Source organism: Equus przewalskii, chromosome 17, assembly GCF_037783145.1.
Source record: "Equus przewalskii isolate Varuska chromosome 17, EquPr2, whole genome shotgun sequence".
Taxonomy (NCBI): Eukaryota; Metazoa; Chordata; class Mammalia; order Perissodactyla; family Equidae; genus Equus; species Equus przewalskii.
The window spans coordinates 30,486,877-30,498,424 of record NC_091847.1 but is presented as its reverse complement, the minus strand read 5'-3'; the positions used below and the strand labels follow the sequence as shown (position 1 = coordinate 30,498,424).

The 11,548-nt window shown below is 35.0% G+C and overlaps 1 protein-coding gene across 27 annotated transcripts in view; it reads right to left on the bottom strand.

Annotated features, from left to right (window-relative positions):
• The window catches only part of MBD5 (methyl-CpG binding domain protein 5), a 423,339-nt gene that overhangs the window by 57,084 nt on the left and 354,707 nt on the right, over positions 1-11,548 (bottom strand). For 19 of the 27 annotated variants that reach the window (XR_011528341.1, XR_011528342.1, XM_070579639.1 and 16 more), the window contains 2 exons: positions 3,366-3,476; positions 2,803-3,081 (listed from right to left, as the gene is read on the bottom strand). Coding sequence is in view for 25 of the 27 variants with exons in the window: in XM_070579639.1 (XP_070435740.1) it covers positions 2,803-2,915 (113 nt within the window). In the remaining 2 variants the exon portion in view is untranslated. Of the gene's footprint in view, positions 1-2,802; positions 3,477-3,939; positions 4,163-11,548 lie in introns of all 27 variants that reach the window. The other 8 variants (XM_070579652.1, XM_070579636.1, XM_008518676.2 and 5 more) reach the window with 2 other exon arrangements.

The window sequence follows — 11,548 nt, the reverse complement described above, 5'->3', positions numbered from 1 at the left end:
TGAGGAAATACGGTTTTAAGCAGCAGAAATGTGCCTTGCAGATCTTCTGGCTGCTAATTGGCTAGTGCACCCAATGTTACTACTCTTCAGGTCACAAAAGTCAGTACAATACGTGAATACAAAAAAAGTTCAAGTCTACAGATTAGGTACTAATTCAGATGACAGGATAAGTCTTTGATTTTCATTTACAATGAGGGTTAGTTCAAAATGAGCAATTTCCATTTTAGGACTTCTATTATTTATACATTGATATTACAACTTAAATGCACATTATGCTTTGAACATTATTCTATACTTTTCATTCAAGAATATCTTTTACTATATATTTTACCAAGAATATCTATTTACCAAAACCTTCACTTAAGCTTTTGGATCAAATTTATTCATAAACAATACTCTCCATTTCGTATACAAAACATTACACTATTGGAGGTAGACTATTTTGCTGCTACAAAACACAGGTAGTAGGTTTGTATCTATAAATGACTCAGTTTTAAAATGCAATTCTTATTTATGGACAATCATATAAGTGACTTATGCATGTAGAAAATCTCAATTAAAATCCTCAACTTTGTCAACACACTCTCTGACTTATTTAGGCTAACAAATTTTTCCAGATGACATGTAATAATAATTCCCTTATTACAGAATTGAGTTCCACCCCAGCAGCAGGGGCAACAAGTTTTTGGAGGTCTGCTAATCTTGATAAAACAAAATCACAGTTATCAAGGGAAGAATTCACGAATTTTATGAAAAGAAACTGCCTAACGTTTTACAGTTAAAGAAAGTGTACAGACTGAATCCTAGAGGAATTTAATTGTAAAATTAAACCTGAAGACAAGAATTTCTTAATTCTATTAGAGTATCTACTCTAGACACTTTAAAAACACTTCCTCTCCATCAGTCAGTGGGTCCTTTCCTTCAGTTGTAGCTCTTTAATTAACTTTTGGGAGTAATAATTAACTAAAAAAATAGTTACAAGTCGTATGGCATAGATGAAGCTTAGAAGATTGGAAGCAGGTGGGAAATTTAATGTGTAGCCTCAACGCTACCCTGAGGCAGGAGCAGCTGGAGACTAACCTAAACATTACAAGCAAACTGCGCGTCGAGAAGGGAGCAATAGAAGGAGGGCTAGCCTCCTATATACGTTCAAGCAGTAATATGTTAACTAGTCATAGAGAAACAAACCGAGCTCATGCTGGCTTAATTTAATTTGAAGGTTTTAGCTTATCTGGCAAACTTAGTTTCTAAAATAATTCTTAGTGTACAGATTTGGATTTGGAGAACTCACACTAACAGATAGTGAAGTCCAGTCAGACTTGGAAAATCATGAACAAGATAAGTGACAGATTCCCAGACTTAACTGGCTTCAGCTTCACTCTCAGCAATTTGAAAAGGTGATTTATCTTTCAGAAGCAAAAAAATAAATAAATAAAGATTTTAGAGTCGTTTGCTCTAAACTAAATATATTTGCTCTTTACAAACCAGAAAAATCATAAATATGAATAACAACACTGATATCTTGCTGTATAGTTATAACAAAGTATTTCTGGGAGTTTGTTAACAGTAGTGGCAATAGGAACACTCTGAGGAATTTATTCTATGTGTCCTTGTCCATCTTATCTACCATGGAACAGGCTCCACATTCTCTGCTTTCTTATCCCTTTACTCCAGTTAATACCAAGCACATCTTTAATATTATAGAAACAAAAAATTTATGTGGAAAAGAATTTCAATTGGTAATTAAATTTAACCTCAACAAACACTTTACATAAAACAAACGAACCCAGGATAAAACCTGAACTGCCTTTCTGAGTTGTTATGGCATAAAGTTGTTTGTGTTTCTATAACGGAAAAGACCTCAGTCATGTAAATACATCTTTACACAAATGGAGAATTCCGTTGGAGCTTGGATATAACTACCCGCACTGAAAGTAACAGCATTAACATAGTGATGCAGTGTGATATCTTCTAAAAAGTTCTATGTCTATTTCTAATAGTTTTTTTTATTACACCACAAAGAAAAATTTACGGTATCCTAATCTTTCATATACTTACTGGAAAACTACAAAGTAAGGAACTTAGGTGCCAATTGTTTAATAATAAGACTAAAACTTCTTGCCAGCAGTTCAGTGATTCCATTCAACTTGTTTTACAGGAGACATATGCCATCAAAAGTTAAGAGCAGGCATCTGCATTTTTTTTGTATAATTTTTACTTGTGAGATGAAGAGCCATCTTCATCATGACTTTTTGTTTTTTTTTTTACCATTATATGCAAAAGAATAGATTAAAAAACTGTGCAAAAAAATACAGAAATTATTTTTAGTTAAATATCAGGCATTAAGAAGTTTAATAATTGAAACTACTTATAGATAAAAATACTCAACTTTACATTAGAAAAGCCAGCTGAAGCACTATGAAGGCTAGAACAATATTTTTAAGAGACATTGGGTCTATTTCCAGTATTTTTATTCTCCTGTGAATGTGGTAATGATCTTTATATGGTTCTTTTAGAAATCTTCATATTTTTCTTTATCCTTGTTAAAGAGATAAGCAGAATGACACCTTATATACACAGAAATAATGCACAAAAATTCTCTCTGGTAATCTAAGGCAATTTACACTGCAAAATAGTACGGAATTAAAAAACTCAAATATTTCTAGCTTGAAGATCATTTATTCAAATTTATTTGAGATGCTGTCAGTCATGGTATTTTGTTCCCTCAAAGAAGAACAGACTCTACCTCTTAATTTGGGGACTGTACCCTTGGAGGTAACACAGGTAATCATAAGGGCTCACCTGACATAAAGCACTCCATTTTGATCCACACGACGCTGCCAACCCACAGGAACTTGTACAGCTGGAAGACCTCCATCCTTGTCCCCTCCGTCACACTCCTTGCCTCCATTCATTTTCTGTGTCTGCTTGGGACTCTCCAAAGATATCAGCAATAAGATGATATCCTTATATTACAGGGCATGGTGGCCTTCAAAAATGGCCAATGCAGCACAGTTTTTCCCAGACTGTACAAAATGCATTGGGAAGCTTCGGCTCAGTTTGGAACCAAGTCCTTGAAATCTGCCATTGTGGAAAAAATCAGTTTCCCATTATAATCTACATTAAATAACCAGTATTTAATTCCTAAGGATGGGCTACATGGGTAAAAATGAGTGTTTCTGACTAAGGAAAATCATATTCAACAATGCTGGTACCTGTCTGAAGTGGGGGAGGGGAGGAGTGTAAAGTTTTTAGTTCAACATTTTGTCTTGAACATTGACGTTGGACTAAAATAACCTCTAGTATTTAGAAACTGGTTTCATTTTTACAGTGTGAGTTGGTTAATATTTCCAGGTACTACCCGCCTTTATAGGCCACATTCTTTAAGCTTTCTCTTCATCTTCCAATCTGAATTCAAGATGTTGCAGGCTGGTTCATCTGATGTTTTCATGTCTTCAAAATTCCAATAATGTAGCCTGAAACATATGTAAATATGTAATCTCTATATTAGTGTTGAAAAACTGAGAAGCTGCACACTTGTAAAACAGAATAACTGCTAAGTGTATCAAACCACTTTGATATCCTCTGCTGTCAAAATCACGTGTTAAAGTCCACCTGTTTTCTCCTTCCAACTTGATTCACTTATTCCAGTTAAACCAATTTGCTTGCTCTTTACCACATGCAGCTTTCTAATTACTAGAGATAGACTCATAATTATGGCACTACACACACACAACCTCCTTCTAACACACAATAAAAATATATCTATCACCTCTCATGACCTGACAACTGAAAATTTGTGTTAATCCAATCACATTTGATCACTTAATTCTACATACTCCTATAATTTACTTTTCTTTTCTAATCATCATATTGGCCTAAAGAAGAAAACGTTTCTTTTTTTTTTTTGAAGAAAAAATTAAAAGGAAATAAACTTACAGTAAATTTCCTAGTATAAGTGAAGGTTTTTCCCCACTGTTCTTGAATATAAGAGGGAGAGTTGCTTTATGGTCAAGATTTACAAATTCCCTTCTGTTACGGAATTCTGTTATTAGGAATTCTCCTAATTCCTTTATTGTGCTGTATGGGGAACACATCCTGGCTTGAAACAGCAGCAATCAATGCTAGTGTGGAAAGCTTAGAAGAGGTCATCTTAGTGGAACTATTAAATAAAAAAAGATGGCAAATAAATTTTAAAAAAGATTTAGTACTTAATCCTGGTGGAGAAAGTGATGTCTCTGTTGCTAGCATTATTGGTTGCAGTAAACAAGACGTTTTATAATTAATTTAATACATAGCGTTACATTGTGTTACATAGTGTCACATTGTGGGACTTGTAAAACTACACTAAAGGATGAATTAAAAAAACTGTTGTAGTGCTATATGAGTGGGACTTGTTGTTTGTAATAAAAATTTCCAGTGACAGCATCATCCACAGATTAAAAGATGCCATATCTCAAACAACTTAATTGGAAGTGAAGATGACATGCTCTGGAAAACTGTGTTAAATGACTTAAGATTCATATGGAAGTATTAAAACTCTTTAAAAATTTTAAATAAAAGTTAATTTAGATAATGTTTTAAATACGCATGTATAAAATCAACAAATTAAACAATATAATTAGACACATAACTACTTAAGCTACATTCCCAAAAGTCTACATATTTAAGTTGCCCTCAAACTTTGTTTTGGATCTCTTCATTGGGAAAGCAGAAGAATGCCTCACAGTAAAAGGCATCATGCATTCAGACATATGTCTTATTTCAGCTTCAGTTCTGAGACAGAGAATGTTGTAATGAAGTATACTCATTTAGAAAAAGTCAGGAACCATGCTTATGGGTATGGGAAACACGGGCAGGCAATGGGAAAAGAAGCAAAAATGTATTGGGAAGTATTAGTGGTGTAAGGAAAAATGCCAAGCAGTAATATTCCCAATGGTGTCTCAAGCTGGTAATTTGCAATGCTGGGCCCACTCCACTGTGTCTGTGCTTCTCACAGAAATGACCCAGTTGCAGGCAGAGTGTCCTATTTCTGTCTTCCATTCACTGTACCTTTAACCTGATCATGTATGTGTTCATTCATGTTTCATTCAGCAGTTAGTGAGCAGCTACCACATACTAGGTACTGTGCTATGTGCTGAAGTACAAAGATGGTAAGACACCACTTTATCCAAAGCCCAGTGTAATATTTGGCACTAAAGAGCTGGTCAGTGTGGAAGTACAGAAAAGGAGAGAGGGAAGAGGAGAAAGGATGGAGAGAGCAAGGCAGGGTCAGCCCCTGTTTCTCAAGAAGTTCTTGCCTAGTGCACTACCCAGTACTAGGGAAAGATGTGAAAGAGATACGAATTTTGTGCCATCCTGGATTCTGGGTTTTGTCAAATAGCAACAGAATCTGATGACTGAACCTGTTTTTTTATAGTCCCTTTTCATGCTCATTCTATTACCTTGTTTTTCCTAAAGAAATCTCTTCAGTGGTCTCTGATCATTAGATTGGACCAGCTCTCATTTTCCCTACTTTTGAGCTTTCTGACCATTTGATGCCTTTTTTTGGGGGTCTGTCTGCTCCTGCATGTGACTCCAACTTCCACAAGACTGGCTGGCTTGCTCCATTAAGTAATTTGTAGATCTGCCAGATAATAACATTAAAGTGATTCCTGCCAAATGTCTCCCTTCCATTTCAGTAATCAAAAGTACAAATATCTGATGGCTGGGTTTTGCTTAGACCAGCAGTTCTCAAAGCGTGTGGTCCTGGGACAAGCATCATTATCAATAACAACTGGAACTTGTCAGAAATGCAAATTTACAAGCCTGACCCCAGACTTACTGAATTAGAACCTTTGGGGGGCAACTTGTTTTTTAACAAGCCCTCTAGGTGATTCTGATGCATGATCAAGTTTGAGACCCGCTGGCCTACACTAACGTCCCTGTTTCTCTTCCTAGGACATGGCAGGTTTCACATCTCTACACCGTGTGGGCAGCCAGCCCTCACTCACTTCCTTTTGTCTTTGGGAGGGTCATCCTTTCGTAGCTCATACTTCATCCTTCTAGAGGCAGCTCAATTGTGAGGGTCTTAAGGAACACCTCACAGAGCAGAGGCCCAGTAATTATATAGCTATCATTTATTTATGTGTAAGTGGCACTGATTTTCTCAACATTCATTTTGTGAAATTAGAAAATTCAGAGAAGTTTAAAAAGATGAAAATAAAAACTGAACCGTAATCTCACTGGTGAATAATAACCACTGCAAACATGGATGTACTTTTTTAAAATCATTGTTTGTAGAAAGTCTTAAAAGCACACATAAAAAAAAGAGTTTAATAAACAATGAACTACCATTCCAAATTCACAATATAAGTATTTTGTCAGTTTTGCTTATATTTTAAAATAAAAGACAGAAAATATTACAGATGAAGTTAAACACTATCCCCTACCCTCATCCCCATCCCATTTCCCTTTTTAGTAATATTCTCCTTCCTTCCACCCCAAGGGCAACCATCATCGTGATTCTGGTCTGTATCCTTCCAGGCTATGTTTTTATATGTTTATTACCCATACGTGTATATGTAAACAACATTTGGTATTGTTAAATGTGTTTTAAAATTTTACATAAATACTGTTATACATATATATCATTCTGCAACTTGCTTTGTAAAATTCAATATTGTTTTGAGAGCTATCTCTGTTGAGATATATAGATCTATTTCTGGTGCAGATATATAGATCCAATTCATTAATTTTTAACATCTGAATAATATTCTATCACATGATTATGCAACTATTTATCTATGGGTATATCAACCATATTAATGTTGGGTTGTAGGGTCTGCACATTTTCAACTTTACTGCCAAACTGCTCTCCAAAGTAGTTGTACTGATTGCAAAGTTTTCCTATGAATAAACGTGCCTTTTTCCTTAAATACTGAATTATTACCTCTTTGTATTTTATTTTCATCCTGAGCATTTTACTATGGCATTAAATATTTTTCCAAAATATGACTTTTAATCACTGGACAGAAATTTCCTGGATTGATGTATATAATTTATTTACTAATTTCCCTTTTGTAGACATAGATTTTCTCCTAAATTTTCACAATTACAGTCATGCATCGCATAAGGACGTTTCAGTCAACATCAGACGGCATATATAACGGTGGTCCCTTAAGATTAGTACCACATAGCCTGTGTGTAGTAGGCTATACCATTTAGGTTTGTGTAGGTACACTCCATGATGTTTGCATAATGACGATATCACCTAATGACTTATTTCTCAAGGAATGCATGACTGTACAAGTAAATCTGAGATAAATATTCCCATACATAAATCTATGATCATTTTGATAATTCACTCAGAGTTATTTGATAAAATAGAACTGCATAATTTTAGGGCTGTGGTAAATTTCTTGAAGTGCCAGGAGGGTAGTTTTATTTTTTATTCTTTTTTAAATTTTTTCCTTTTTCTCCCCAAAGCCCCCCTGGTACATAGTTGTATATCTTAGTTGTGGGTCCTTCTAGTTGTGGCATGTGGGACGCTGCCTCAGCATGGCTGGATGAGCAGTGCCATGTCCGTGCCCAGGATTTGAACTGACGAAACACTGGGCCACCTGCAGCGGAGCGCGAGAACTTAACCACTTGGCCACGGGGCCGGCCCGGGAGGGTAGTTTTAAGAAAGCACATCAGATAATGTTTCTCAAACTTCTGAAACCCATGCATGCCCTCTTTGCTAAATATGAAAATCTGTTCTACTTGCCTTCGAGATTTTGATAACACTATTTTCTATATAGAATCATCATTCAAGATTTAGTCAAGCTTTAATTTTATAGTTTGGATGATAAAAATAACAGTTTCTCCTCTATTCCAGATTTAACATAAAAAATACATATCTACAACATTTTCTCTTCACCTCTCCTAAAGATTCCATTATGACCCACTTTGTTTATATGGCTTGGCTTAAGCCCAACAGACACAGGTTAAAACAGAAAAGAATTTGCGTTATAAAAGTCACCTCCATCTCACTAATACTCAGAATCAAGGACAGATCTTATATTTATGATAAAATTTAAATTTATTTCACAAACAGTTCTGATAGCAATAATGAAATTCAAAAAGTGGGGTATATGGGTGTTCTGAGGAGGATATATGCCATAATTCTACCAATGTTTTCATTTTCTTTCTTCCTTTCAATGTGCAAATTGGTCTATGAGAATTGGCTTTTGGTGAATTGAATTTTATGACCTGACTTACTTCTTTACATTGGTTTCTTCCAACCATATAGAATTCACATTAGATGTCATCTCCTCAAGAGACTATACTGTAAACCCTAGGTACTCTCTCACACTTTGTTAAATTTACTGATACCTCTTATTATCCAATTTTTTTCTTATTTGTTTGTTTATTGACACTCTCTCCCCATAGGAATGTAAGCTCCCTCAGAGGAGGGACCTTGTCTCTCTAGGCTCTCCTATATTCTCAGTTCCCAGTATAGTACCTGGCCTACAGTGGGTGCTTAAATACTTCCTGAAGACTATGCATATTCTAATTAGTCAGTATAATTTTATATTCTGATTTTTACCATGTAGGCTTATAAAGTTTGAGCAACACATGTCTAAAATGAAAGAGAAGTTTTTAAAAGAGGCCAAGAGAAGCCAAGGAGTGTGCATGTTGGCAAAATACACAAAGGAAGGATTTTTTACTCTAGATTTGTCCCTAATGATCTCACAATTTCTGGGTGATAATTTCTGTGTAGAAAAAGTATGATAGAGATTCTAAGAAAATTAATATGCTAAATTTATGCTTTATTTGTAAGTTCATCAGTTTTATTTATTAAGTGGTTTATATACACACTTTAATTGGATTAATAAAGGAACCATTATAATAAATGAATGCAATAATATAAAAATTAAACATATTTCAACAGGATGTTAATTAGTGCAATAGACCTTTTTTCTTTAATCTGCTTTACTGACATTCTTGTCAACCTAAGAATAAACTCACTACTTTATGCAGTGTTAAATGTATATTTTAAAAGTTATACCCTAAACATCATCAAAATTAAATATCAGAGAATACGACATCATGAAAATAAGTAAGTAGCTCTTTTTATAAATCTTTCTGAATAATATCAAACATCATGAATTCCTCTGAATAATGACACACAAATTTGACTAATGGTAAAAATAATGAATTGATTTTTGAGCCATGTGATCTGATAAGTAAATTCTATTCAAATGTTTATAATGACATCACACACTGATCTTGTGCTGTTACTTGGACATACAGCAGGACAGAATAAATACCCAGTGAACTATAGATTTATCAAAGTGAGACTATGTAAATTAGGTAAAACACCAATATTTAATGTGTTATATAAGTCTTAATCATCATTTATACTTTTTATACTATGCTTATAAAGTTCATGAAATATTTAAAGTTAAATAAGAAGTCCACTCCATTCCCACACTTGCAAGAGTGAACGCCTCATGTTCTCCAGTTGAGAACAAGTCTCACATAAAACCTACCTCTATACTTAAGTTCCAACAACAGATATGATTGGATTTAAAAAATAGCATTAGCATTTTGGAGAGTAATGTCTGAATGACTACAGCATAATTATCATTTGATTGGATAATAAAAGGATGTACTCATAATCTTTCCATCATTATTAGTTAAATTATGCTTGTTAGAGTAACCCTAAATGACATTTGCCCTTTTCAATTATCTTTCACCCTCACGTCAATTATTCAAACAGCTCCTTCACAGCACTTAGCCAGTCTCCTCATCCAAACTTCCCATCTGTTTCACCTTTCACCTATTTATTCAAGCTACACTTTTATTTAGGAGCACACTTATCTTGCAGTTATATCTTTTTTCATTTTTTAAACACCTTCCAATAGATGAACCCTATTTTCACTCTGGTTATTATTTCCATTTGGTTCTTATCTTCATTGTGCAGCCATCTCTTCTAAAACACACCTCTCAGATACATCTTTTCTAAGAGATCTAGTGCCTCTGTTAGGCTCTACTTACTCAGCCCAAGTATCCCTAGTACATTTGCAGTTGTTTTACACAGTTGTATCAGGATATCTTAAGCACAACTTTCCTGCCCTAATCAATGAAACTCTCTAGTTCCTGACGTCCTTGCCCTTTCAGTGCAGAAGAATGTAAAAGTTCACAACCCGTGCATGAGGGATCACATTCACATAGGAAGACCACATTTTTCACAAACTCTGAAGGTAAAAGGATGGGCTCCTGAGAGTGAGGCCAGTCTTCAGAGTCTAGGTAACAAGCATCCTGGCCTACGCCCATCTATGGTCGGGAGTATTATTTATATCAGGTCATTTCTTGCTACAAACGTTCAGCAAGTTACCAATGTAGTCACACAGAGAAGCCTTCAGAGAACTAAATGCTGAGTATACTAGGCTGACATTGGCCACAAATATTTTGTAGCTCCTTCCATCAGGAGGTGGAATTTATTATTCCACACTGAATCTGGGCTGGCCTTGTGATTTTCTTTGAGCAACAGAATGTGATGGATATGCTACCGTTCAAGTTCTGAGCCTAAATCTCAAGAGGCCTTGCATCTCCCACTCTTGCTTCTCGGAATGCCACTGTCATATGAACAACCTGAGCTATCCCCCTTGAGGATGCAAGACCATGTAGAGAGAGAGAAGTCCAGCTGGTCCAGCCAGTCGAGCTGAGGCCCCAGTCATGTAAGTGAGCCCAGCCAACACCATGTGGAACAGGGATGAGCTGGCCCAGCTGAGTCGAGCCTAGACTGCTAATCCATAGAATCATGAACATTACGTCAAACAGCTAAAAACTATACTATACTCTAAAATATGGTTTTATTTAAATCAATTATAGTATTGAGAAGCTATGTAGCTCTACCCTTTATTAGCTTGTGACCTTGGGCAAATGTTAAATTTTCTTTCCTTATAAAATGGAGATTACAGCCTTATAGAATTGTTCTGGGGATCTAATAAGTTAAAAGTCTTAAACCAGTACTTAGCACACAATAAATATCCAAGTTGTTATTATATATACATAGCTATTAAAATGTTATAGAAAATTTAATAGCCCTGGGAAAGGTCCATGATATGGTCAGGTAAAAAACCATACTACAAAGTTGCATGTGTAATTATAAATCTTCATTTGCAAAGATGCTAATACATATGCAGAGACAGGAACAGAATAGCACTATTCTCCCAGTGGTTTTCTCTAGGTAGTGGGAACACAAGTGATTTTTATTTTCTTCATTGATTTCTGTTTTTTTGAAATTTTCTGTAATAAAAATGTATTGGTTCTGTAATCAGAAAAAAAACATTATTTCCAAAAAATTATATGTTATATTTATACAACAGCTAATTAATGTTTCCCTGATCCTTAAAAGCATTAGGGAAGCTTTTTTATTGGAAACAGTCACAGGCTTTGTGCCTAGTATTATCCTATTATTTCTCTTTCAGTTTTAGCAAAGTAGAGAAAAAGATACAGAGGGAGAAAGAATACCACATTAACCTTGATGATCTAAATACTAGAAGGAAAAATTAAGGCT